At 33.7% G+C, this 25133-nt stretch overlaps 1 protein-coding gene across 2 annotated transcripts in view; it reads left to right on the top strand.

The window, feature by feature from the left end:
- AHCTF1 (AT-hook containing transcription factor 1) overlaps positions 1 to 25133 on the top strand; it is an 80575-nt gene that overhangs the window by 44276 nt on the left and 11166 nt on the right. For both annotated transcript variants that reach the window (XM_019659042.1, XM_019659043.1), the window contains exons 16-33: positions 1842 to 1982; positions 2644 to 2748; positions 3584 to 3677; positions 5043 to 5166; positions 5327 to 5383; positions 6201 to 6347; positions 6910 to 7097; positions 11139 to 11283; positions 11364 to 11495; positions 12208 to 12358; positions 12802 to 12952; positions 13269 to 13373; positions 15282 to 15474; positions 17009 to 17212; positions 17870 to 18284; positions 19872 to 19986; positions 21850 to 21929; positions 24755 to 24963. In XM_019659042.1, coding sequence (XP_019514587.1) covers positions 1842 to 1982; positions 2644 to 2748; positions 3584 to 3677; positions 5043 to 5166; positions 5327 to 5383; positions 6201 to 6347; positions 6910 to 7097; positions 11139 to 11283; positions 11364 to 11495; positions 12208 to 12358; positions 12802 to 12952; positions 13269 to 13373; positions 15282 to 15474; positions 17009 to 17212; positions 17870 to 18284; positions 19872 to 19986; positions 21850 to 21929; positions 24755 to 24963 — 2756 coding nt within the window. The remainder of the gene's footprint in view (positions 1 to 1841; positions 1983 to 2643; positions 2749 to 3583; positions 3678 to 5042; positions 5167 to 5326; positions 5384 to 6200; positions 6348 to 6909; positions 7098 to 11138; positions 11284 to 11363; positions 11496 to 12207; positions 12359 to 12801; positions 12953 to 13268; positions 13374 to 15281; positions 15475 to 17008; positions 17213 to 17869; positions 18285 to 19871; positions 19987 to 21849; positions 21930 to 24754; positions 24964 to 25133) is intronic.

Genomic DNA, 25133 nt, shown 5'->3' on the forward strand with positions numbered 1-25133 from the left:
AAAAAAAAAAAAAAAAAAAGAAGTCCCAGAAGAAATCTTTTCTTTTTATATTAGAGTGACAAAATTATTTTTTGACCGTGATTTTGCAATAGATTGTTAAATTGACAACATGTCAATATGTCTGCAGTAGCAAGTTTCAGAATTATACTTGATGTATCTTTTGATCTTCGGGGTTTAATTTTTAAAAACGTTAGTGATTCAATAAGGAGAATATGCCAGTTAACCTCAGAAGCTCCTCTACTTACTTAGGTTTTATTTAAAATACTTGTAAGTATAAAGAATTTGAATAGTAGGGTAAGAATACATCATCTCTGCCTTCTGACAGATGTCATTATCAGTCATGCCAAGTAATTTCTCTGCATGACGGTCTTATGTGTTAGTCTGTTGTACACTTTGAGTTTTGAGGTATCTAGTGAATATTAAAAACCGGTTAAGCCCAATTAGTGCAAAAATGTTAAAAGTAATACATAGTTGCCCTATACTTGAAAGTAAAATTTAAGTTTATTTAGAAGTATGATTTTATTTCTATTATTGTGTCATTATGAATGAACAAGTGGAGTTTTAAAAAGGTTTATTCTTAATAGAGGATTTTTTTTTTTTTTTTTCAGCTGAGCCATCCTGCCACCTTTTGGCAGCTCAATGGCAGCTCAGGTCGGGCCAGGACTCAGGCTGTTGCTCAGAGCTCACACTCTTGAGCCAGCTCTTAACCAACTGAGCCACTCAGCCGGCCCAATAGAGGATTTTTAAACCAAGAAAATTTTATAGGAAGACATGGGATTCTATAGTATTTTTACAGTATACTTAATAAAATTACAAACATGAAGTAAATAATTTTAAATATTTCAATAATCAGTACAGTTGAAGTCTGGAACACTTGATAATTGAGAAACAGAGTATAAATTGTATTTTTTTTTTAAAAGGAAAACATTTTCAGGGCCAATTAGTTATGTAAATAAATTACAATAAATTATGTAAAAAAAGAAAATTAATTCAACTCAGTTTATAAAATTATATGCCTGCATTATTCTTTGAGCATAATAATGTGGTGTTTCAGGGTTGAACTTGGTAATAACTCAGCCACTATTACTGCCTCGAGATTTATTGGTTAATGGAGATTAAAAAAAAATAATAATAATAATTAAAATATAAAGTATTTTAAATTTACTGGAGGTAAAGCAAATAATTTGATTTGAGAAAAGATTTAGAATTAAGATATTTGTTTTCAGTTATACATTAAATATTAATGTAATTATACATCAAATATTAATGTAATCAATTCTTATCAAAAAAGATGTAACCAATAGCAACTAGAATGCCCTTTCCCACAGCAAAAAAAGGATTTGTAAACTCAACCTTGAATTTGAAATGAAAGGACAACTGAGTCTACAATGAATTATAATGTGCCTGTAATTTTATTGTAATAAGTCTTTATCTGAGTCTTGATTTTAATGTTTCACTTTTGAAGACTGGAAATGAAAGAAAGAATTCTTATAAAATATTAATTGCAAAACAACATGGTACATAAAAGTTCTAATATATGAGATTTATTTGAAAGAGAAGCATTTAATGACTATAAATGATTTCTAGTGAATCTGAAGTTGCGTCTATATCACCTTCCTCTGTGCTCACACTGCCTACGTGAATCTACATTTTTAAAAAATAATAATGTGTATCAGCCCTTTTAATTTCCTTGAAGGTGTTTGCCATTTCAAGCTTGTCTTTGTAAATCTCATTATGTATAGAAGAATTTTGTGGCTAATAGGAATTTGAGAAATTTTGCATTTATGAATTTAATTCAGTTTTACTGTGTTGAAACTAATCATGTTATTTATCCTTGAAAGGTATGCCATTATTTGATGGTTCGTGTCGTTTCATTGATCCACAAACTATGCAGTCTGTCCAACGGTGCCATTTGGTTCTTAGCAACCTTAATACAGTCTTAAACTGTTTTGTAACTGTGGACCCGGAGTTCACTGAAAGAGGTGTGTGTACTGTTTGTCTTATATAAATGATCGTTTTATTAAATTTTACTTCTTCAAGAAAGAAGGAATTTCCTATGTCTTAGGTGGATCATTGTGCAAAGAGGCCATTATTTCTCAAATGTTGGGGGGCTTTTTGTTTGTTTTTTATGAAAAGCTACAGAATGTTATTAGATGTACCATGAGCCCATGCTCAAATTAACTTAGGAAATTTGGAAGTTAAACTTAATGACTATTAAAATAGTGTATTTCCAGTAGAATTTCAAATTTTAAATTATATGTAAGTTTTTATTCACAGAGGTCATTGTAATTTTTTTCCTCTGTTTTGCCATTTAAACGAAACCTTTCATTTCAATTAAAAGCCTGGTGTGAACAACCTATATTAATGATACTGTGTAGTTTGTATAAATTTGACTTCTAAAATTAGCTAAATGGAAGTGTAGCTAAGATAGAAGCATATTTACCTAAATTGTCTACTTTAGTCAGTGAGTTATTTATTTTAGCATTTTGAATATTATTTGTTCAAGCTGTTTGTTAAAAATAACACACACATTGTTAAAAATCACCAAGTAATTAGTTTTCAAAAACTTTTGAGTGTCTTGATTTTTCTTTTGTGGTTGATAAATTGAAAATTAAACAACTGATGTTTAATTCTTTTTTACAGATGTTATGGACTTAAGCCATAAGTGTATGGTGTCCCACCTCATTTGTCAATATGCACAAGTGGTTCTTTGGTTCTCTCATTCTGGGCTTTTACCAGAGGGCTTAGGTAAAATATTTACTTAATCTATAAATATTAGTTGAAACATTCTTAAATCTCTGTAATGTTGTTGTGTTCCAATGTTTCGGGTTTCTTTTCTTCCAGCACCTCACTTACGTTTTCTTCTATTCTTACCTTCTTTTCAAACATTCTTCCTTACTTTGTATCTTCAGTGCCTCACCCCTACCTGACATACAGGTGTTCCATACATGTTTATTGGATTGAATAACATTTAGAAGGAAAGAATATTTGACAAAAGATGGCGTCTGACCATTCAGTGATGTCACCAGCTAAAATTTAGGTCCATGGAACTATGGGTTTTATTATCTAATTTGCCAGTCTTTTTCTCTTTATGGGTTCTTTTACTACAGTTATTAACTAACATTATTGGCCATCATGTAAATACCTCCTAATGATTCATGCCAACAAGAATTAGAGAATTTGACTTTCACTATATTTGTTTAGAACACACTTTTAAAGCCTCTAACATCTTGCATTTCCAGGAAATACATTAGATTTTATTAAACGTGCTTTTGTGTGTAATTGCTGTTCACCTTGTTCTTTCATAATTCTCTTAGCATCATTGTTACAGACATTCATGAGACTCGTTTTCTCATCATTGTTACAGACATTCATGAGACTCGTTTTCTCATTTGTGCATCTATTCAAAAAGGGATGTGTCGTATTCTTTTATTACTTAAATTTAGGAAGCCTGTAAATTATAAAATCACAAAGTTACATAAACATAAAATTATAGTAAAATATCAGTGTGTATAACCTAACTCTTGTTGGGATATTTTGGAAATATTACTAGCTTTTTTTCCAACTCTTAAAAAAAATCTAGATGATGCTGTGCGGTTGTCAAGGTTGTACTACAACTACCCTGTAATTGAAAACTACTACACCAGTCGTCGACAGAAGTATGAGCATTTATCAAGGTATAGTACATCCCGAACCTTCAAAAAACATTGTAAAAATTTCTTCTGTAAGAAGTCAAAGCTTTCTGAGATAGTACAGAATTGATCATGTTACAAAATGATTAAATGGTGGAGTTCTGAGAAAGTATCAGAATTTGTTACCAGCATTACTCTTTTTAGTTGTAATGTTTGCCTTGACCTGGTAGTTACACTTTTATTAAGGAACTTGAGTGTAGCTATGCATTATTTCCTAAATAAAACTATTTACTGTGATTGATTCATTAGATTCTATAATTTAAGCCTGTATTTTTTCTGAGAATTCTTATTCAGAAAGACTAGAAGCTACTATTCATCGTAAAAACATAGGACATATCACCAGTTATTTTATATTCTTTCCATTAACTGTTGGATTTCAGCACTTGGACCACTTTCTACTGTTATTTTTTTTTTCCCGTTTATTTATGTGTCTCTTCTTTAAAATACATGAATGTTAGCCTAGTTGGGTCCTTTGAAATAAAGAAACAGAAGTGATAGAAGAAGAAAGAGTAGTTAGTTGTCTTCAGGTTGGAATGAAGGCATTGTAGAGCAGCATATAACATTTAGAGGAATGATTCACAAACATTGATTTCAGGTTGGTTGTATCAGAATCACCTAGAAGTCAGTATTTAAAAGGCTGTGCCAGCTGTACTTTTGATGCATGGCAAGTTTTGGGATCCAGTGCTTTAGAATAGCTAATCTAGGATAGTGAGCTGTGGACCTTATTAAGTGTATATCCTTGAGCAGATTTGCTAAACCTTCTAATCCTATTTGTTACAAATTATAAAGTCAGTATAAAGATAAAATAATATATGCAAAGCACCTCTTACAGTACTTGACTCATAGCAAAAGCGCAAATAGTAACTGCTGTTGCTGTTATTAATATTAGCTATGGAAACAGGCAATATCTGCCTAGCACCTTGTAGTGCTCAGTAAGTATTTTGGAAGGAGTCTCTGAGGTTAAAAGAGTTAATGAAAGTGAAACTATAACTCTTTGACTGGAACTTCAGTATTGTTTTAACCATAGTGGACTTCCGTGCTCTTTGGTAATTTGCTCAAGATGGTTAAAAACAGAAGAGCCTCAGGCATTTGGCTAGCTGGACCACATTCTTCCCTGGACCTGACCTTCACTGACTGGCTTGCTGATAACCAAACTTGAGGCTTCTTCAGGGTTTATCTAACTAACTCTCCTTGATGTCTGGGGTTCTCATGATGCTAAATGCGATCCTATTCTCAACTCTTCTCCCTTTTATAGTTGGGATCATTACTTTTAAGAGTTTAACACTTATTGATTTAATAATAATAATTACCACTAATGTTAAATAATCCTTAATGTTGCCCTTATTGCAGAGGGAAATGGAACCCCGATTGCTTGATGATTGATGAAATGGTTTCTCGGTTAGGAGATCGAGTTGAGAAGTTGTGGAAACGGGATGAAGGAGGCACAGGAAGATACCCTCCCACTAGTCTACATGTAGGTTTGCAGTAACATGGTATTACTTACGGACACTACAAAGCTGGGGGAGCTGGGAGGTGTGCTTAGCTGTATTTTTAATACTTGGCACAGGCTTGGGAATAACAAGAGCATGAATGAATGAGTATATAAAACACTGAATTTTTTATCTTTTTTATAGGCTCTGCTTGACATATATCTACTAGACAACATTTCTGAAGCAAACAAACATGCTATTGTATCCTTCAATATTTTATCAAATAATTCATGTGTTACCAAAATCTTAAAATTTCAGAGTTAGGAACCTTACACATCTAATCCAATCTTGATTTCACATTTGAGTTTTTTGTTTTTTTTAAAGGAAGGGTTCTTAACCCAGGATCTGATGGTTGGGTTTTGATGATCTGTGGTTAACCTGAAACTATGCAAAATTTTGTTTTATGTTTATTTTTCTAGGAACAGTGTTCATAGCTTTCATCAGATTCTCAAATGTGTCTGAGACACTCCCAAAGTTAAGAACCACTGATCTAAAACATTGTTGGCAAGTAGTCAGTCTCAGTGAGGTTAACTTAATTGCTGAATATGAATACATTATAAGTTAGCTTAATATTATCTTCGATGTTATATTGAACCCCTATGGTCTTTGCAATAAGATTTTTTTTTTTTTTTACTAATGTCAGTTAATCTAAACATGCATAGTTCCATTCATAATTTATGAGATACATGATATATTTGCTTACGCTACCAGGTTTTGCTGAATAACTGGAATTTTGCTGATAGCTTTGTTTAAGTTAGCTAAGCTACTGACTTTATGATGAAAGCATGCTTTAGTTCATCTCCTTTGTGGTGGTACTTACTATTGAGAATGGATGAAGTTGATTGTAGGATTGGCTGTGCCACATTCAATAAAACTATACTTTAGGAGGATATTCATAATGATTTTCTGAACACTAAGTCTCAAGCCTCTTTTCTGCTATGTTCTATTGCTACCTATTATAAATATGTTTGTAGAAGTTTTTCTTTTTGTTTGTTGTCCTTAATCCTCTTTTTTAAAGACCATTTATTTGCTACTCGATATTATGTATTCCTTCCCAAACAAAACCGATACTTCGATTGAATCATTTTCAACTGCCTTGGCCATTTCTTGGGACCAGGTTAAACTTACTCAAGGGTTTTGGCTGATAGATCATAATGACTATGAGGTAAGTCTATTAGTTCACTTAGAGTGTAAGCTTTCATAAACTGTTAGAATTTTAAAAAACAAGACATAACTGAATTAAATTTCATATTAAAGATATGACACAATCTACGTCTAGAGATACTTTAAGAAGTCAGCTTAATCAGTACCTTCACGAAGCACTATCTTAGGCAGTAAGAATACAAAAGTAAAACAGTTCAGAACCCCAGGTTTCTTACTTTCTCCAGAAGAAAGCAAACAGGTAAACAATTACTAATAGTGCAAATATGGTGACTGTTACATTAGAGATAACGTGTGGTGTGTTGGGACTGTGGAAGGCAGGATTTGGCGTTGATTGGTGATGGAAAGACTTTATATAATAGCTTAATGAGGCCTCAGAAGCATGAGGCTTTTGTGGTAAGGCTTTTACTTAAAATATACCATAGATTAAAGTCGATCTTTTCAGTTTATACATAAACTTGTTTTAGTCTTGATTTTTGTGGCTTTTTAGTATTGCCTAACTTTTGAAGGTTAGCTACTTTGTCTAAATATATTTGTATTCACCAATTTTCATGTTATTTTTGCAGAGTGGTTTGGATCTTCTGTTTCACCCAGCTACTGCAAAACCTGTGCTCTGGCAACATTCAAAGATTATTCAAGCCTTCATGAGTTGGGGTGAGCACAGACAGGCCCTCAGATATATTCAAACAATGAAGCCATCAGTGTCCAGTGACAGTGATGTTATCCTTCACCTCACTGTTTTGCTTTTTAATAGGTAAGTACATATTTTGAAAGTACAAACTCTTAATCATATGTTAATGAGGTGAAATTGATGAAATGGACAGTAGGAATATATAATATTTTGCTTTTGTTGCATTACATAATATCCTTAAGATTCTTCATCTTTCAACCTTAAGAAAAACGTAGAACACCTTTTATCTAGAATAAGATGAATAAGAAGCACCTTGACTGAAAGGAAACCAAACTGAGGGTTGAAATTATTGGGTTGTTGGAAAAATCATGACGTATTTTTCTATGTTTTTTGTTGCAAAAATGTGTCATGACTTTTCCGACAAGGCAATATATCTATTGCTAATTGATAACATCGACAGTCTCCTGCATGGATAATTGATGTTTGAGTATGCTGAAAATGGGCCAGAAATATAGAGGAAGAATGAAGTCATGTTGAGTTCATTATATTCTTTCAGGGTACAATTGTATTCCAATGATGGTACTCTGATATTTTTAAAATTTTGGTTGCTTGGGTTTTGGTTGCTTGAGTTTTGCAATTCTTTGCATTTGATATTTGTTGTTGGAGACTCAGAAAGAAATCTTGAAACATCTGTTTAAATAATTTAAGAAAGCATCAGGTTTCATATCTTAATACTTCAACAAGATTTGAGCAGGCGATATCTTTATATTGCTTCTTTCTTCCCTTTGCAATATTTTAGTGTTTTCTAATGGTGACATACTTGCCATTTATATTATAGCAATATGTATATTGCTGTAATAATTATATTTGTCATATATATTAACTGTGACAAATTATATGACATGATTGAAAATATAATGGTCTAGTTATTGATCTCACTTTAATAAGAGAATGCATCCTTCATGAAGAGCCATTTTTTCTTTGTGACCTGCCCATCGTTTTTCTGTGTTAGGATTATTCTTACTGATTTGTAAGTGCTCTTTATATATTAGGAATATTAACCCTCTGAAATTTTTTCCCTTTTAATTTGTCATTTGTCTTTTTACTCTGCTTTATAATGTATTTTGATATGCTTGAAATTATTTTTATGATGTCAGAATTATCAATATTTTTATGATGTATCTTCTCTTCAATATTATTTTTTAATTCTCATGTTTTTTACTATCACTTTTATGGTTTTTGCTTTACCGGTTAAATTTTTGATACATATGAAATTTATTTTGGCATAAGCAGTTTTAAAAGAAGATTCCAGTATACCTAAAAATAGAATAACACAATGAAGGTTCCATATACCCATCCTAAATCAAATTCATATATCAAGATTTTGTTATACCTGCTTCATGTATTACTTTATATGGTTTTGAAAATTAATGATGAGGTGTTCATTTATCCTCGTTATTTATTTTTCTTTCTACAAAAACATGCTCATTTTAACATGCTGAGATTTTTTACTTTATTATAAAATTACCCCCAAGACACTTGGACTATAATTACCACACTGTCATGCCTTTTCCTGGTAGAAAAAGAAGTACAAAGCAATTCAGATACAGGTTTTTTTTGGGGAATACCACTAAATGTTTTATTTATTTAGGTTCTTGGTCTTTCTAAGTCTGTGGAATATGTTAATCCTCCGTCGGGCACAACTGATCTCACAGATTCATTGCACACTAATTTTCAAATATCTAACAGTTAACTTAAGAATCATGACTCATCACTTCCGTATCTTCCCCCTCTACCGTAACCTATCGTCAGTCGTGTTTGTGACTTAGTACAGTAAAGACATATTTCATAGCGGCATCTTTGTGTGCAATGACTCTGAGATCAGTTGTGCCCGACGGAGGGTTAAAATATTCTAGTCCCCGTAAGTTATATAAATGTCTAATCACTATGTTGTACATCTGAAAGTAATATATTGTATGTTAACTGTAATTGAAAAAATGAAAACATTATTTTTAAAAATGGCAAATAGGTAGGAATATCAGGGAATTAATTTTCTTAAAAAAAATTTCCCAATTCTAAGTCAATATGTAATTTTGCTTTTAAGAGCATCTTAGTAAAAAAGCTTTAGCTATAGTTTTTATTGAAATAATAACTACTGAAATAAAGATTGGTAAATAAATGACATATATAATAAACAGAATACATGAACAAAATTACATTTAGTGTAATGAAATGCACCTGAGGAAATTTTGGCAGCACTATCCCAGAGTGCCTATAGATATGAAGTTCCTCAAGGAAGCAAATGGCACCCATTGTGGGCAGGTCAGGGCCATCTCTTTGTTTTAAGTGATCACCCCAATAAATCTAGTACCCATCTGATGCCTTACATAGTTATTACAATATTATTGACTATATCCCCTATGCTATATCCTACATCCCCATGACTATTTTGTAGCTACCAATTTGTACTTCTTAATTCCTTCCCCCCTTTCACCCCTCCCCTCAAACCTCCTCATATCTGGCAATCATCAAGATGTTGTTTGTATCTATGAGTTTGTTTCTGTTTTGTTTATTTTGTTATTTACAATTCCACACATAAGTGAATTACATGGCATTTGTCTTTCTCTCTGACTTAATCTACTCAGCCCAATACCGTCTGGGTCCATCCATGTTGTTTCAGATGGCAAGATTTCATTCTTTTTTATGGATAATAGTCCATTGTATGTATGTACCACCTCTTCTTTATCCATTCATCCACTGATGGACACCCAGCTTGTCTCCACTTCTTGTCTGTTGTAAATAATGCAACAATGAACATATGTTTCTTTGAAGTAGTGTTTTGGGTTTAAATACCCAGAGGTGGGATTACTGGGTGCTTTGTCTCTTGTTATAGCATTTGTTTTAAAGTCTCCCCAGCTTTTTTATTTTTTCTTTCCATTTTCATGAAATATCTTTTTCCATTCCTTTGCTTTTAGTCTGTGTGGGTCTTTAACTCTGAAGTGAGTCTCATGTAGGCAGCATATGTAAGGGTTTTGTTTTCTAATCCATTCAGCCACCCTGTGTCTTTTGATTGGACCATTTAACCCATTTACATTAAAAGTGTTGATATGTAGTTATTGCCATATATATATATATTTATTTATTTATTTATTTATTTATTTATTTATTTATTTATTTCATCTAAAGAATTTCCTCTAAGATTCATTGTAATACTGGTTTGGTGGTGATGAACTCCTTTAGCCTTTTATTGTCTGGGAAGCTCTTTATCTGTCCTTTGATTCTAAATGACAGCTTTGTTGGTTAGAGTAATCTTGGTTGTAGGTCCTCCTTTTTCATGACTGAGTATTTGGTGCCAGTCCTTTGTGACCTGTAAAGATTCTGTTGAGAAACCAGCCACCAGTCTTATGGGTGCTACCTTTTAGGTAACTATAGTAACTGCTTTTCTCTTGTTGCTTTTAAGATTCTCTCATTGTCTTTAACCTTTGGCATTTTAATTATTATGTGTCTTGGTGTGGGCCTGTTTGGGTTCATCTTGTTTTGGACTCTGCACTTCCTTGGCTTGTACGTCTTATTACTACGTTCACCAGGTCAGGGAAGTTTTCCATCATTATTTCTTCAAATAGGTTTTCAGTTCCTTGCTCTCATTCTGGTACCTGAATGATGCAAATGTTGGTACGCTCGATGTTATTCCAGAGTTCCTTTAAACTATCCTCATTTTTTGGGATTCTTTTTGTCTTCTGATTGGGTGTTTTCTGCTCCTATATTTTCTAAATCACTGATTTGAACTTCTGTTTCACATAATCTACTGTTGGTCTAATCTGCTGTCACTTTCGTAAGAGCCCAACTTGTCTCTGTCACACATACTAATCTTTCAGTTCTATCTAAACCACATTGGTTTTTGTCTTCTTGAACTTCTGTGTACTCACTTTGATTTCCTATTATTTTACACTTAAATAATGATACACAACAGCATAAAATTAAGCCTTTAAAGATGCCTCGTCTTGTTGACATTAGCAAACTTCATTATGCAGTGATTAGTAGTCAGTAAAAATTTAAATACTCTTACATGTATAAAGTGTCTTTGAGAGTCTTCAGGTAGATTACTTGTTTTGAACATTTTAAATAGTTTTTCTAAAACTAAACTTCGATAAATATTGATTTCAGGTGCATTGTCGAGGCCTGGTATTTACTGCGACATCATTCTAGTAGGTTAAATATAGAGGAGCTACTAAAGCACATGTATGAAGTCTGTCAGAAAATGGGCTTAATGGAGGATTTACTGAAATTACCATTTACAGACACTGAGCAGGTAATGACTTATCCATATATAAACTTGTCAGAAATTCAGGATATTATTAGTAGCTTACAAATCTATTATGTTCTTCCTAGGAGTGTTTGGTGAGATTTTTGCAGTCCAGCACAAGTGTTGAGAATCATGAATTCCTTTTAGTTCACCATTTGCAGCGTGCCAATTACGTCCCCGCCTTGAAGCTGAACCAAACTCTGAGGACTAATGTTATGGTATAAACTTGTTTTATCTTGGGGGGGAAGAGACTAAGGAAAACTGGTGACTTTGTTATGCAAGAGCTTACAGTTTGGTAACCGCTGGGCTTTATATAAACTTGAGCTTGGAAAATCTTCTTCTCTAGCAGAATTAGGAACAGGATATTATTACCTGTCTAATTCTTTTATATATGCCAATTCTGTTTAGCTATCTGCCTACAATCTTGCCGGACTAACCACTTTACTCGGGGAAAAGGAGAGGCAGAGGTAGCGGACAGCAGTTGAAATTATGTAGTGCAAAGAGAATGGACTTCAGGGGTCAGACTGATTCTTAATTTGCTCTGTGTGCTTGGAACATACTCCCTGAGCCCTGGTTTCCTCATCTGTAAAATGACAGTATCTCTTTGTGAGGATGCACAGAGCTGTGTGTGACGTCATTTGTAGATGTTACTGACGTACTCGTATGTAGAACCTTAGTATACGATAACTTGTTTTTATTGTGTAGAATCAAGGCTGGATAGGAAAGACTTGGAATTTACTGATGGGTAAGTATTGAGTGGTAAGGCAATTAGGTGTGTGTATGAGGTCCTTGGTTTAGAAGAATGGATATGTAGAGAGGAGGAAGATATTTTTTAGGTATTCATAATTATATTTTAAATGGTAAATATATAAACATAGCACCTACTGTTTTTGAAGATGAAATTTTTACCAGTTATGATATGTTCAATAGAATAATTGTGATCCTCGTTTACGGGAGAGAGCAGTGACTCGAAATTCTATATTAGACCAATATGGGAAAATACTTCCTAGAGTCCAGCGAAAATTAGCCATTGAGCGAGCTAAGCCTTACCGTCTGCCAGCATCATCAGTTCTTCGAGAAGGTAAGATTTCCTTGAAAAATACCATAAATAATTAGCTAGAGAAGAGATTGAATGATTACCTTCTGGAACCATCATTATCTTCTATTTTAGCTCCCTTTTTCTTTGATTCATCACAGTAGTACTTTTTCACTGGCCACTCGACCTCAAGAAATGTAAGACTTTCTTGGAAGTTTTTAGTCTAGCTGGTAATGTAGTACAAAATGAAAGAACTCCTTTTTATTTCATTTGAAGACTTCTGTCCAACTTTTAGAGAACATGTAGAATAATTTTTCATCATGTTCTAAAAGCCCAAATTGTTAAATTTCTACATAGGCGTTGTTAAACCAAATATGATTTTAACTACTCTTATCTTGTGATAATGTGTTTTCCAGTCACTCTTTTAATGTTCTATTAAAATCCTAGTGGTAGAGATGAATTTAAATCCTACATTTTTCATTTTATAGTTTCTCGGCCCAAACCATTATCAGCAGTTCCAAAGCAAGCTGTAATGGGGACTGTGTTAACAAGATCTACTTTCATCAGTAATGTGTTATCTAAAATTGGAGAGGTTTGGACAAGCAGTGAACCTAAAAATAGCATCTTAGCCTACAATTGGTACGTTTCTCTTATACCTTTAATACCCCTGCTACTTGTTAATGTCTCCTGGATATTGGCAGCATTCATAAAACAGCCCAACCTTAGAGTTTATTTTTTGTATGTGAAAAGGAAAATTTGTATTTATGTTGGCAGCTTTTGTTATGAGGAGAATGTTTCGTTGTCTTTAAACATGAATATGTTCATTGTTATTTGTAAATAAACAAATGTGCAAAGTAGAAAACGTCTCCCATCTAAGCCCACCTTCTTATAACATTTTTAATTTAATGTTCCTTGTGATACATAATCAAAAGTTTCATTTTTATTTTCTTTGTAGTCCTAAAATAGAACCATCTCCTGTAGTATATTCTCTCCCAGATCCAGAGCTGCCTGGGGCATTTGTTGGAACACCAATTTCAGATGCAGCACAAAAAGTTTCAAGGTAATAAATCATTTTTTAGAGACAGCGATGGACAATAATTACACTGTACTTTTTCATTTATCTTTAAAATTTTACAAATACTGTTTTAATTTCCTAAATGAGTTTTTAATGCTTGCTTTTTAAAAATAATGTAGCAGTAATTTTGCATTGGCTGGTAGACTACTTAGAATTTTTGCTTAATGATTTCAGACTGCTTAAAGAAAAAAAAACAAACTTTGTTTTATTAAAATTAATGAAACAAACTGTTAACTTGAATTTAATAGATTGTGACTAGCATATCTTTCAATGAAATAGACTAGGACAATATCAGTGGGTACTTCACATAATAAGGCTAAGTGCTGTTTTATGTATTCTATGTTTTGTATATGACCTAAAATGCATTATTTGGGTCATGGTCAAAAAGTCATTGAGGAAATACTAAGACCTAATGGCCGTAATTAACATTTTCTTTAGAAAATACCATAATAAATTTTTTCCTGATAGGTTTTGTTTTGTTTTGTTTTTTTAGTGTAATGCTAACATATCAAGTCTTGTTAGTGTAAGAATTTGGCTTTTACTCAGTAACTGCCAGTGCCATTTGTTGCACAGGCCCTGCTGTTGAGAAACAATCATTCATAAATAGGCACCTTAAACATAAATGTTGGCACAATGCAAGGCATATAACAAAATATCTATTTGGGATAGCTCAATATAAAAGTGAGCAAGCAGTTTACATATACAGAATTTAAATACAAATGAGGCAGAGAAGGACAGAAGAATTAGCACAGACAATAGAGAAAGAAATGCCTAGCAGCCTGATTGGATAGCCTTGGTTTAATGAAAATCGCAAAGCTTCGCTTAGTACAGAATAACAAGCAGGAAGACCCTGTATTAAGAAAATACTTCCTGTTAATATGTCCCCAGTGGATAATAGGTTGGTTTTAAAACACCTGTTATCTCTATTGGTCTGCCACCTCTAATTTTGAAAATCTCATTATGTTCAATAAAGGATAGAATGACAGGAAAGGCACAGCAACTGAAGTTTTTCTTTCTGGGAACCAAAATGTGCCACACTTTTCTGATTATTCTCAGCTGAGCCACATAGGCACTTAGGGGTAGTAAAAAGGTGTTGTTTTTATCACTAGAAAATAAAACCATAAAATAGACTATTTAGTAGGAAATTGGGACAAGAGGAGTAACTTGTGGTCCACCACTAAATGTAACCTGAAATTTTCACTTTCAAGTTTAAATTATTTGTAAATTAAGTTTTTATGCTATTTGTTCTATGCCTGCTTAATACAAGTTATCAATGAGATCGTCTCATCATTTGATATGAATTGGGTCCAGGACATTATAGAAAACCATTCAGTAGAATCTTGAGATTCCATTTTTGTCACTAACTTCATTACTTTGAAAAAACTTAACATTTTTTTTGTTGGTCAATCTAGTCTTTATTGTGATGAGAACCATAAAGGTAAAATAAACCAATATTCATAATGTACATCACATGGAGGTGAAAGGAATTTTTACATGTTGATGAAAATAACTTGTAGCAAATGGATTACTGGGGAAGTGTTGCCATTTTTTCTTTGTATTTTAAATCATTAGCAGATCATCTTTGAAAATAAATACCTGGCACTTAATGGGGGCTTAGTAGATATTGCTAAAAGGGAAGGAGGAAGACTAGAACTCTTTTTTTAATCAATTGTCATCTAGAATTCCTAATTCTCTTTTTTGCTACTGAATTAATTTTCTGACATAAACAAATACATTTCATTAATATACCTGACTGCATTTATATTTCATGTATTTATCATACCAGTGAATATAGAAATCTGAGTGATTAAATGGGATATTAAATTCTTTTGTTTCTTTAGTATAACTCAAGTTACCTTGATTTTTCTATTCATATGTATACTCTGATTACAGACTGCTGGATTTGGTTGTTCATCCTGTCCCCCAGCTTTCTCAGTGTTTCGGACTTATTCAGCAAACCCCCACAAGTTCTCCTTCACACTTAACCTCCAGTTCATTGCCAGTAAGTTCACAATTAAAAAGATCACGTCAAAATGCCTCCAGAGCTTCAGAATTACATTTACTCGAAACTCCTCTCGTGGTTAAGGTGAGTATTACCTAGCATTCATGTGAATCTAGGATGTTCTTATTTTTCCAATAGCAGAGAGAAATAAGCTGTTTATAACTGATATCTCTGGGTAATCGATGGCTTTAACCATTTTTTTCCTTTTTCTCTTTTTGTGGATATCTTTCCAAAATGCTTTCTGTATTTTTACATCTTCTTAAATAGACTTTACTAAATTTACTCTTTGTGCTTAACTGGCATTATACTCAAGGTTAACAATTATATGGTTGTCCTGAAAGTTATGCAAGGCTGTGTGTGGTCATTACAAATTCGCCTGTATCCTGCTTTCACATCCTTGGGTTTGCTTTTTTATTTTTTAAATTCCATTTCTGATACCATTTCGCTGTTATTACTTCCATCAAATGCTTTTTAGTTCTTAGGTTTGTTTCTATTTATTTTAATGCTCCAACTCCTATGATAGAACTGTAAACTGTTAGTCTTTCCTACTATCAGGAATCTGTCTTTAAATAGCCTCCACCATCTCTGATAAATTGTTATCTGAGAAACCACAAAACAAAACTTGTGACTGTTACAGTGGTCTTTTACCTTCCCATTGTCAAAATGTTTTTACATAGGTTATCCCCTAGCTCCTTGTCCAGTGTTCTAGATTTAATCCCAGGAACTGTCTTCCTTTTTTTGTTTTTGTTTTTGTTTCTGGATATCCAGCATTTATAGTGGGCCAGGGAATTTCTTTTTCAAGCTGAATACAAGATACTTCAGTAAATGCTAGTCCCAAACTAGTTATTAAAAGAAGTTGAAAAGAAGGTTGACAAGATTAAGTTCCTGACATTTAATGTCAGTACATTATTTCTAACTTTTTTATATCAAAAACAATCAAGTTTTATATTCTCTACAGCTAGGTGCAAGTGAAATTAAATCAGAATAATTTTATACCTGCTACCAAAAATCTGGTAAAAAATTTTTGTAACAGATTTAATGAGATTCTATAATTTAATGGGATAATTTGTTTACCAGTCCTTTAGAGAAGTTAAGTGAAAGGATTTCTACTAAATAGCTAATTTCTTCTAATGCTAATTATTTTTTATTCATTATAATAAATCTTCAGAGGATTTTTGTAGGTAATTTAGTACTATTGGATTCATGTGATGAAATATTTTTTCTAAACTATTGTTAAACTCAGTGTCATTTAGATTAACTTGCTATAATTAAGCTAGGTTCTGTTTATCACACACTGTCATCTCTTTCATCTGACTAAAGTTTTCTAAGCAAAAGTTAATAATTTATCTCTGCACTTTATTTTCTAAGTTTTAAAATTCAAATTGGGAATACCAAGGCTTTTAGAATGATTATGGATGCAATTTTGTTTTGTAGTCTTACATATAGAATGCTCTGAGTATAATTTTGTATTTTCTTTTCAGTAATCGGTGGATGTGTTTACTAGAGATACAGATATAGCCATCATTGTGACTATATTCACAATGTTGACCCTGTCTGTCCTTATGTATGTGCCTTTTACAAACACTAACAGTGGAATTCCATTCACTCTTTGTCATAGAAAGCTAAAACTTTGGCCATGTCAATTACTACCTCTGGATTTGTCGAGTTCACTCCTCAATCCATCCTAAGATCTGCTCTTCGATCAACATCTTTAGCATCTCCCTCTGTGTCACCTGGAATGTCTCTTACTCCTTCTTCACAACATAAAGAAACTAGAATTTCATTCATGGAAGAAGGCATGACCACAAAATGGATTGCTGGAGTAAGTTGAATAATATTGGAACAAAAAAGACTTAATAATATACTAGGTCCTATAAGTAAAATGATATATCAATTTAAATATTATAGATTTTTATATATAATCTTGCAGATAATCGTGAAATGAGAAATTAGTTCAGAAGGAAACTTTGGGAGGGTATTGGCTAAGCCAAACCCATCATTTACAGGTAAAGAAAGTAGGAATCAGAAGCACCAAGCAAACTGCCTACAATTAAATAGCTGTTTGATGGCTGAAATGGGACTAGAATCAAGAGCTCTTAATTTTTAGTCCACGTCTGTTTTGTTTTTTAACCTATATTGATTTGCCTGTTACTAAATTCATAACTGATTGTCTATTTAGGAGGGTATGTATGTCTTCAGAGCTCCATTGTGGGTTAATAGGAACCCATTTGGTGATTATTGGTCATCCTGCCTATTCAGAGTCTTGGAAATACTGATTTATTAACTAGGGAAACGTTAATAATCATTAACTTTTAATCATGTACCTGAAGAGAATGGATTTAGAATATGTGAATTTTGATTTGAGATAAGAATTTGAAGAAATACTGAACATGGACAGGGCATATGATTAGGATGATAGCTTTGACTTGACCGATATTTTACTAGTCTTTTTTTTTTTTCAAAACCTTTTGCTTAACAGGCTGCAGATGATAGCAAAACAAAAGAATTTGTTTCCACGCCTTTTTATAAATGTGGAGTGGCAGCAGAAACTGAATGGCTGAAGAACAGAGATAAGACCTCCTTTAACGTGAATAGCCCTGACATGGACCATCAAGCAATGAATGTGAGGTCACAGCGTACACCTTCACAAAGTTTGGAGAAACTAGATATGAGCAAAGATAATAGCACTGCTTCATTCAGATCGGACCAGACTACTACCTCCGAGTATCAGGATGCTCTATCGCCAGGAGACTTTGAAGATAGTCTCATGGCCCCTAAACCAGCAAGTTCTACCACGGAACTGATTACTAATTTAACTAAACAAACTCAGAAGGGCAGTGATAAAGATGTGCTTGAATTAGAAGTAACTCCTCTAAACCTGGAGAAACAAATGGGTAAGAACTCATTTCCAGATATTCAAAATGGCCATTGATGTCTCTCAGATATGTAATAGAATTTTTTCTACCATAAGAAAAGCATCAGGGTTAAATAATTAACACAATACACACATCTTATTCTTTCCACTTACAAGTATGGCTTACGTTGTTCCATTCCTTATAAGTAGGTATAATTTATGAGGGGAGGAGAAATTAGTATGTTTTTTTCAATTTGGAAATGAAATTTGGAAAAGAAGAGTAATGTTTAAGGAAGAAATATCAGTGTGACTTAAGGCCTTCCTGTAACTATGATAAACAGTATTAACTTTACAGACGAGATTGAGATGATAATTTTTAACTTAGCCAGCAGCCTCTACTTTCTGGAAAGCAGCTCTGAAACTAGGAAGTTCATTTTACCCTCCAGCCTTAATTCCAAAATAATGACTGGACAATCAAAAAAATAAAGGTCCAAAGGCCCCTGAATTTATTACCTTTATATGCATTTATCTATCAAAATGTTGAGCCCCTAGTGTGTATGCAATAACAGGTGGGAATCTCCTGTGTGTGTGCTAGGTGTTGAGGCTCAAACAGTAAGTAGACATGGCACCTGCTTGCATGCAGTTTAGAGCCTACTGGACTATAGAAATAAACAAGCACTTAGGACGTAGTTTGGTTAGTGCTAAACTAGGGACAGGGAAAACGTCAGGGGAACCCCCGGAAGCAGGGGGGAGCATTGGCTTAGAATTGGAGGACCAGTAAACATAATCTTATTTTTATGTTCCTTATCCCTGCACAGTTTTAACAAGCTTATTTAAAGGTAACTCCTAACTTTTAAATCTGTAAAACCAAAACTTTAAAAATCTGGGTCACAGTGGCTTCTTTTACGAAATATTTCCTGCCTGAGCTGAACTAAGATTTTTTAAAAATGTGAGTCCAATGAAGTTTGGGATATGATGTCTTTATTTAATGAACATAAGCATTATTAATTGCTCTAAGAACTCAGGACTATTTTCATAAATAGGATATATCTAGAAGTTTACATTACCCTTTTCATATGCTATGTTCCACTAACATATTTGAATGGTAAATATTATATGAGGATGTTTATGGCAGTATCTTTATTGATACTCCTAAAATTATTAGGCAGTCTCAAATAGAAGTTTCTGTTTTTGTGGGGGATTATATAAAAAGCTCTAGACTGAAACAGGCTAGATTTGAATCTTAGCTCAGCTACTTACTAGGTTTGTGATCTGAAATAAGTAGTATGAACACATGCTTGTTTTTTTCATCTTTAAAATGGGGATAATAGTACTGTTACTTTGAATATTGAGGATTAAGTAAATTGATATATGTAAAACACTTGTAACAGTGCCCGTTAATCCAAAAGTGAGAGGTGGTAGATTAAGGGGAGCTTTTGAGGGTAGACTCATAAAATTAGAAGATGGAACTGTTGGCGATCTCATGTCAAGGGAGTAAACCTAAAAGTATTTTAAAAAGCAGACCCAACAACTTATTAAAAAGTTATAGTCTAAGACCATGAGTGCTAAACATTTATCATAAATAATTGTAAGTATTCTTAACTGTATGCGTTTATCGGTACTTTAGAAGATGCAGCAACAAAGGATCTCTTAGTTGCAGAGGAGACAGTTTCAGAATTAAATCACTTAAGCCCTATTCAAGGCATTGAAGCTTCTCCTTGTGTACCATCAATCCGTGAAGGGTAAGTTTTTAAAGAAAATTTCAAATATTAATAATGTTTAATGAAACTGTGAACCAATAGTAAAATAGGTGCACAGATTGGCTCTTATTTAGATCTTTGACATTTTGATATTTTCTGTTATGAAAGAAGTTCATTGGTACAGTGTGTGTTATTTAGTATAGTTACCATGAAATCTTAGAATGATACCAGACATTGCCTGAATACACAGAGACATGATAGAGAGAGGCACAACTCATATTCTTCGGTGATTCTAGTTTTGTTGGAGACCAGAAGTTTCCCTCACAGCCTTGCATTCCTCCATGCCCCTGCCATTGTCAGTGGGAGGTGGAGCATAAGGACTGAGAGGCAGTTTTGTTCCCTGCCATTGACTGATGCAGGCCTCTAGTGAAGCTTTTGTTTTTTTGTTGACTGTGTGAATTGTTACGCTCCCAGTTACTTTCCTTTAGCACTTGAACATTTATATGTAGCGCTAGATTACCAAGGGCAGTGCTACTTAAGTGTGGTCTGACGACAGATGAATATCAGATTCCAGTTTATGGCCCACAACAAGATAATTGGCTTGTGTTAGAATATAAACCAGCACACCACTTCCTTTGTGAAAGTCAGCTGAGCAAATGAGTGAAGTAACTATTTGCCTTATGGCTTAAGCTCCTTACCTCATTGCACATCGGACACATTACACATCAACAATAACAGTAACACTTGTAGAGGATACCAAAAGTTGCAGCTTTAATTATTAAGTAGTAAGGGTGATTTTCTAAGATTAACCCACATAAACCACGATAATTTAAGACATTGTAAACAGCATATTACTTTATAAGTCCTGACAGTAACTTCACTAACCACCCACAGAAATCAGTATCCTAAATAGTCACCTCTCATACATTGAACTCAATCATATGTTTCACTTCTGAGAAGAGAACTCCTATTAGATGGAGTCTTTGTTAGGCCTACATGGAAATGGGAGAAAACAATATAAAAGGATTGTCCAGATTGTTTTAATTTTTAATTCTAATGTCTTGAATTTAATGAAAGCTAGTATGTATTGCAGTGGGTTTGACGGATAATTGTCACAATCTCAAAGAGCAATCACATGACAAACTTTGTTTTCATCAGTGATAATCTAGGTGGATAGTCACCATCTTGGCAAGCTAGTCCCTTTTTAAATATAAACTTTAGTTGTTGATTCTTATTCTTATTATAAACATTATGATTGAGATAAACCTTACAAATACATCTATAAATAAATGTGTATATGTTCCAAATACCTGCTTTTTTGTGAATTTACTTTATAATTGTAATTGTCCCATTTTAAAAAATCAAAATGCTTTAGTTGGGTTTGGGGGAAGGGCCAGCTCACTAAAGGAAGGAGCACTGTCAACATATTTCCAGAACTTATTTTTATAAAGTGGATTTGTACAGGTCTCATTTTCCTACCAGTAAGAGCCATTTATCGTACTCTTTTCAGTTAGCATGAAAATACTGAACCTGATTCTACTGAGTATACAGAAAGTATTCCATAATATTTGACAGACTTATTTGAAAAATGTTGCCACAGATAATTAAAAATTGGCTTTATACTTTGTCAGTAATTTATACTGACCAAGAGTTTTAAATCATTTGCAGTATAAGGCCATGCCATTGTTGCCAACAAAGTAAAAATATTAAAAAGTAGAAAAAGCAAGTATATCATCACTTGTTTCTAAATTCACTTGTACATTTTAATGTTATTCACAATGAACTTGTATAGCATTAATTTCTCTGGACCGTGGTTTTCATCAGCGAAATGACAAGTAGGATTAAAGGGGTTAGAGCAGATAGGATCTTCTCACACTCTAAAGCATATTATTTCTGTTTCTAAAGGGAAACCCTCCCCCTGAAGTCCAAGGTACCAGTTTCAGATGAAGCATCAGTTGAAACCTGCACATGTACAGTTAGAGAAGGTAACAATAAATGTGTGTTATTTTGACTTTAGAGTTAATTCCTTTTAGTGTTTTGAATAAAGAATGTTTGATTCTTCAAGCAAAGGAATGTATTATCCAGCTTTTCTTACCTTAATTTTCATCTTGGGGGTATGTGTATATGGTATCTAGAGGTGTTTCAGCTATCAAAACAGTGGGCTCCTTGTTCAGCACACCGTGGTTCTATAGTGGAAGTCTTAGAATGGTTTTTGTGGACCTATTTTCCTTCAGAACATCTAAGAAGAGCTAACTAAGTAAATGAGCAGTCTCCAGCGATACTGTATACCTGCTTCTTTTTTTTTTTTTTTTTTTTTTTTTTTTTTTTTTTTTTTTTTTTTTTTTTGCTGTTTTTTTTTTTTTTAGCTGAGCCATCCTGCTACCTGTTGGCAGCTCAGCGGCTGCTCAGCTCGGGCTGGACTCGAACCACTGTTGCTCAGAGCTCAAACTCTTGAGCGAGCTCTTAACCAACTGAGCCACTCGGCCGGCCTCTGTATACCTGCTTATTGATCTTCTGGGACTTACATCTACACAGGGCAACTTCCATTTTTATTCTGTGTTTGTGGTAACTTAAGACCAAGAATTTTTTTTTTTTTTTTAAAGATTTTATTGGCGAATTGGAGGGGAACAGCGCTGAGGAATCGGGGAAGGGGAACAGACAAGTTGCTGTCCTTTTCTTCTTCAGTCTAGTTGTGGAGGATGTTGCTTCACTGGCCCATGTTGGTCTTGTGGTCATTGCACTCTTCCCGGGTGAGGCAGATCGGTCACCATGCTCATGCTGGCTGCCAGCCACTCACAGTAGCTCATGGCAGCCCACTGCAGCAGGGGCTGAAGCCTCGTGGTTGCCGGTGACTCACGGCAGCCCAGTTCCAGGTCGAGCCGTTGTTCACCATCTTAGCTGTAGAGGCAGTGTCACTGGCCCTCTTGTGGGATCCGAACCGGGGCCCTGCTGCTCAGAGCTGGCATCCCAAGCCAGTTCTTAACCAACGTGCCACTTGGCCAGCCCAAGATTGGCTTTTTATTATTAGAAAATAATCACCAAATGACTGAATTTGTTCCACAGAAATTAACAAATATATGGAATTCATTTGATTATTTTTTTTTAATCCAATGTACATTTTTTTGCGGGCCTTCTCTCAGTTAGACTGTAGGTATAAAGTTTCCTCAATGAGCTCACAGTGGGTTTGGGGAAAGAAGGCACCTTGAAGGCCTCTGCACAGAACTTGTCCAAGCATTTCACGTACAGACATAATCACGCTGTGTTATGATGTCAGCGCTATCTGACTCTCGAGCCCAGCTCTTTACGTATTATACCCTTCTGCCCATCACATTGTGAATAGGGCTTAGGAAAGGCTTAAGTAGACCCGTTTTTCCTCCCAATTAAGAATATAATATACATTTATTGCAAAATAATCAGGCGAGCGTAGTCTAACATGTAAAACAAAAATCCCCATAACTGGTTACCCATTTTAAGAATCTATTATTAATAACTTAAAGTGTCTTTTTCCTGAATTTTTTTTCTGTACATATTTACCCCGTATCTTGAAAATGGAGATAAGTAGAGTAGCTAAGAGTACAGGAGCTTGACCCAGACGGTTTGGGTTTACAACCCAGTTCTGCACTTCTTATGTGTAAGAAAGACTATGGGCCATACCTCTGTTTGTAAAATATTAATAACTTTAAATGTTAATAAAAGCTCAATAAATGATAGCTGTTATTATAAATTATGACCAATTAACTAAAAAAAGCAACTTTTTTCACTTAATATGTTTAAGACATTTTCCCATGTCAGTGTAGATTAACCCTGTCCTTTTTAATGGTTTAGTATGGCTGTTTTGTGGTATGCTTAACTAATTACTTATTGTTGACCATTTGGGCTGATCACCATTTTTGTTTGTTTTGCTATTTCATTTCTGCAATGAATATTCTTGGGTAGATTCCTAAACATGGACTTGCCGTATCAAAGTGTATCCACAGATTTTTAATATTTTTATTGTTTTCTCTAATAAGGTTGTTTATGCTTTCATATACTGATGATTGAAAGGTAAAGTGCAATGTCTTTATTAAGTATATTAGGGATATTAGCCTCATTATCAAAAGTATAAAAATAATTTTTTAGTTCGTTAATTTAGATTCACTTTTCCCTCCTTTGAGGTGTTTTGGGTTTTGTGTCATTCACAAACTAAATCCAAATATGGCCTGTGAGTGCTAATGACACAAAATTTTGACAAAGAGGAAGGTGAAAGGTAAGGAAGATTTTATTTTTAATGAGCTTCCCAACCCCAATTTTTTTTTAAGCAGTGCAATATATTTGTGGCCATTTGGGTGCTTTCTGACAAAAGAGAGATACCTAATCAAACCCCAGTTTGCTTATCCCTCATGTCATTCTATACTGGCTCAACAAGGATAGCTGGTTGTCCAGTCAGATGAACATAATTCTCAGATTAATAAGGAACCAAACAAATACCTGAACTCCTCAGTATCAGCATATTGATGTTTCACAATAGGCAAAAATTATATTCCAATTAACAACCAATGTTGTCATTTTAAAATGTAAAATTTACCTCATTTGTTTTATCTTTGTAGAAAGCACATATGTATTGTTTAAACTCAATAATTGGATACGGAAGAAATGCTTAAAATATAAATCTTCATAGGTTTTTCAAGATGTTAGAAACTTTTTGGTTCTATAATAATTTTTCAAGGAATTAATCACATTTTAAACTTTTCCCTTCTGTTTGCTTCCCAAATAGGGTATGTATCATTTTCCAATTAATAACATGGAAAATTAACTTGCATTTTTCTTGCAGCTGTGGCCGATGTCCTTGGTGATAGTGGAAGCTCTGGGCTCATTATCTCTGAAAGTCCTATTATCTCTGAACAAAGCCTTGAGCAGGAAATAGCACTGAACTTAAAAGAAGATCATGAAATAGAAGTTGATGTTCAAAAAGCAAGTGTTGACTTACCGGAAGAAGAGCCTCCGATATCTGATGGTTCACCGGATACTCAAGAAATTCATGTAAAAAAATTTAATTTTTTAATTCTTTGTCAGTCTTTCTTGTTTTGATTTAGTTAGGTTTCAAACAGTAGTTCAAACCTAATGTATTCATTTGATCGCTATACAAAAACCTCTTAATAAAAACTGTCTTAAAAAGTGTGAACTATAGAAGTACACATCTTTTAAGTAAG

This window comes from Hipposideros armiger, unplaced genomic scaffold, assembly GCF_001890085.2.
Source record: "Hipposideros armiger isolate ML-2016 unplaced genomic scaffold, ASM189008v1 scaffold_293, whole genome shotgun sequence".
Taxonomy (NCBI): Eukaryota; Metazoa; Chordata; class Mammalia; order Chiroptera; family Hipposideridae; genus Hipposideros; species Hipposideros armiger.